At 38.7% G+C, this 2607-nt stretch overlaps 1 protein-coding gene across 1 annotated transcript; it reads left to right on the top strand.

Moving 5' to 3' along the window:
- Positions 1 to 907: 907 nt before the first annotated feature.
- On the top strand, positions 908 to 1984 carry FG386_000262 (uncharacterized protein; the record flags this gene model as incomplete). The annotated part of the gene is made up of 1 exon (XM_067339605.1): positions 908 to 1984. The coding sequence occupies one exon, from the start codon at positions 908 to 910 to the stop codon at positions 1982 to 1984; it is 1077 nt and encodes a 358-aa protein (XP_067198939.1).
- Between the last annotated feature and the right edge of the window lie 623 nt (positions 1985 to 2607).

Raw genomic sequence — 2607 nt, forward strand, 5'->3', positions numbered from 1 at the left:
ACCTAGCTACTTTTGGCGGTGACTGGTACCTTTGAAATCATAATCTATTTCGCTCTGGCGGCAACATCAGAAAATGTCAAAGTAACAAAACAATACCGAATTGCATCTGCATAAACTGGAATTGAAACTCGTTCAGTATTTTGGGAAATTTTGAGCCTCTGATAGCAGGAGAATTCATACAGGCGTACCAGCCTACTGCATTCAGAATATTGTGCATGTTAATCTATTTTTGCTTGACGCTTTCCCATACTGACACAGCTTTAGGCCAAAAACACAATTATTTCTAAGTCAAGGAAGAGGAGCGTCGGACAAAATACAGAGCAAAAAGCGAAAACTCACCAGTTAGTTTTCCTGGCACAATGAGTGATTGTGTATTAGTGATAGGAGGTACGTTTATAAGCGTCGTTCAATCACGCAGGCTGCGGTAGTCGTTTACCGACTCCAAGCAGGCGAGTCGTTTCGTTTTTACTCGCACCGGAGCTGTTGTACTGAGAAGAGAGCTACAACAGGAAGACTCAGCTGCTTATTGGTGCAATTTGATTAAAACAAAAAACAACGACCTTTTTTGAAATATATCAAACGAATTTACTTGTAATAAACGTTATTCAAATAGGCACCTACGACGGTGGTATTTTAGGCTTTGAGATTGATGAAAAAACTACGGGAGGAGAGTCACCCAAATCTGAGTCCGGGAGCGTGGACAACGCTGCTTTTAATCAAATTTTTGGGTTTAAGGCACACATGGTAGGTTTATGGCAGTGAGCGCGGGGAAACTGATACAGGGTTAGTCAGAAACGATTGTTTTATTATGAAAGATTCAAACCACGGGAGGCCTTGTTTTAGTCTGCCTCGCTCACAAGCAAGACAATATATTAACTGATAACCCTGGAAGTCTAGTGTAAAGGATATGGATTCAAGCAAACATCTGTTAGCAACGGCGGGCGGGGACGAAACCATTAGAATATATAATCTAAAGACGAGATGCGACAACGGAGTTTTATCTAAGCATAGAGGAAGTGTGACTTCAGTTGTCATTTCTCCGAACAGCAAATACATGATTTCGTGCGGTGAGGACAAGCTCGTTTGTTTGTGGCGATGTTCAGACTGGGAGCCACTACTGTTACTGGATGAGTGTCATGAATACACTCCTATATCGGCGGACTTTCATCCGTCTATGAGACTGGCATTGAGTTTAGACATCAAGGGAAACATATGTCTGATCAACCTGTTGGAGGGCAAAATAACAGGAAAATACAATTTAACCCAAATAAGCGATAAAAACAATAAATTAGTTGCCAAGTACGACACTTTTCATGTAGTTAAATTCAATAAAAATGGAAAGTACTACGCCATTATGTCGCAAAAGAATCTCGTTATATCTAGTATTTTAGACGAGAAATTGTACGTTACACTTTCAAACAGCGTTTGTGATCAAAAGTTACTAGGGTCTAAACAAATTACATGTTTCACCTGGATCACTGACGAACACTTTATTATCGGGCTTTCCAATGGAGATCTCAGATTGTTTATGATTCACAGCGATGAACTTGTTCCTATCAACATTGAATTCAAACTTAACTTAGAACTTTCCTCCACAGAAGATGCGAATCCCCACAACAACAACAGAATTAAAGGGATTAAAATCATTGAAAATAACGAAAGCGATGACTTTATAAGAGGTAAACTCGTATCATGCGATTCTTCTGGTATTTTTTCGCTGTTTAAATTTAGCATTCCAAGACTGAGACAAAGTGGTGTAGGTAAAGTTTACCAATGTAAATGTGTTTTTGACATTCTGGATATCATTTCCAGTGAAAACAGAATAACGTGCATGACGATACGAGGTAAATCGCGCTCTGATTCTAAGTTAGACAAGTTTTCACTCAACAATGTTACATCTGTAGGAAAAAGTGCTGCATTGCAGGAAAGCACCAACAAGAAGGCAAGAAAAAAGCTTACTAAAAAGGTAAATAAACATATTTAGACAAGGTAGCGTAGAATCATTACTGCTTCAATTGAAAATACGGCCATATTTTTTCCATTTTACGAATTCAAAGTAACTGTGGTTTACTCCGATTTTGTAGTGAAGCTCAAACTCGCACAAAAATGCCTACTTATGTATTAAACACGTAAATCAGCTAACTACTTACTTCAAGCTACATGTGGCTTCAAATCGCGTTAAACCTTATACTCATTCCTCGTTACTGAAAACACAAGAATTCCATTGACTTTTTACGACAATTTGAATTTCTGAAACTTGAGTGGAGTATTTTGTTTATTTGTCCAATTTGCTTCAATACCCTTTGTCTTTCGATGAGTAAAAAGTACTCTCTATAAAATCTAGTTCTTAAATAAGTCCCCTGCTTCCCAAAAATTAATTCAATTTAAAGAGTTGTCTTGTCCGGACTAGAAGAATTGTGCAGCACCACTGTGACTTCTACATTGCCTAGCTAACACTACTGTTTTGCTTACGATCGTCTCTCCCCTCACCCTCACTCCACCCCACTCTACGTCCCGTTACATTCTTTATCTGTTCACTTTTTAAGTATCACAGGCCCCCGTCCATCAATAGCAAGGAAATGAGTAAATAAAGGTTGCAGTTGTTTG

Source organism: Cryptosporidium ryanae, assembly GCF_009792415.1.
Source record: "Cryptosporidium ryanae isolate 45019 chromosome Unknown contig_122, whole genome shotgun sequence".
In the NCBI taxonomy this organism is placed as follows: Eukaryota; Apicomplexa; class Conoidasida; order Eucoccidiorida; family Cryptosporidiidae; genus Cryptosporidium; species Cryptosporidium ryanae.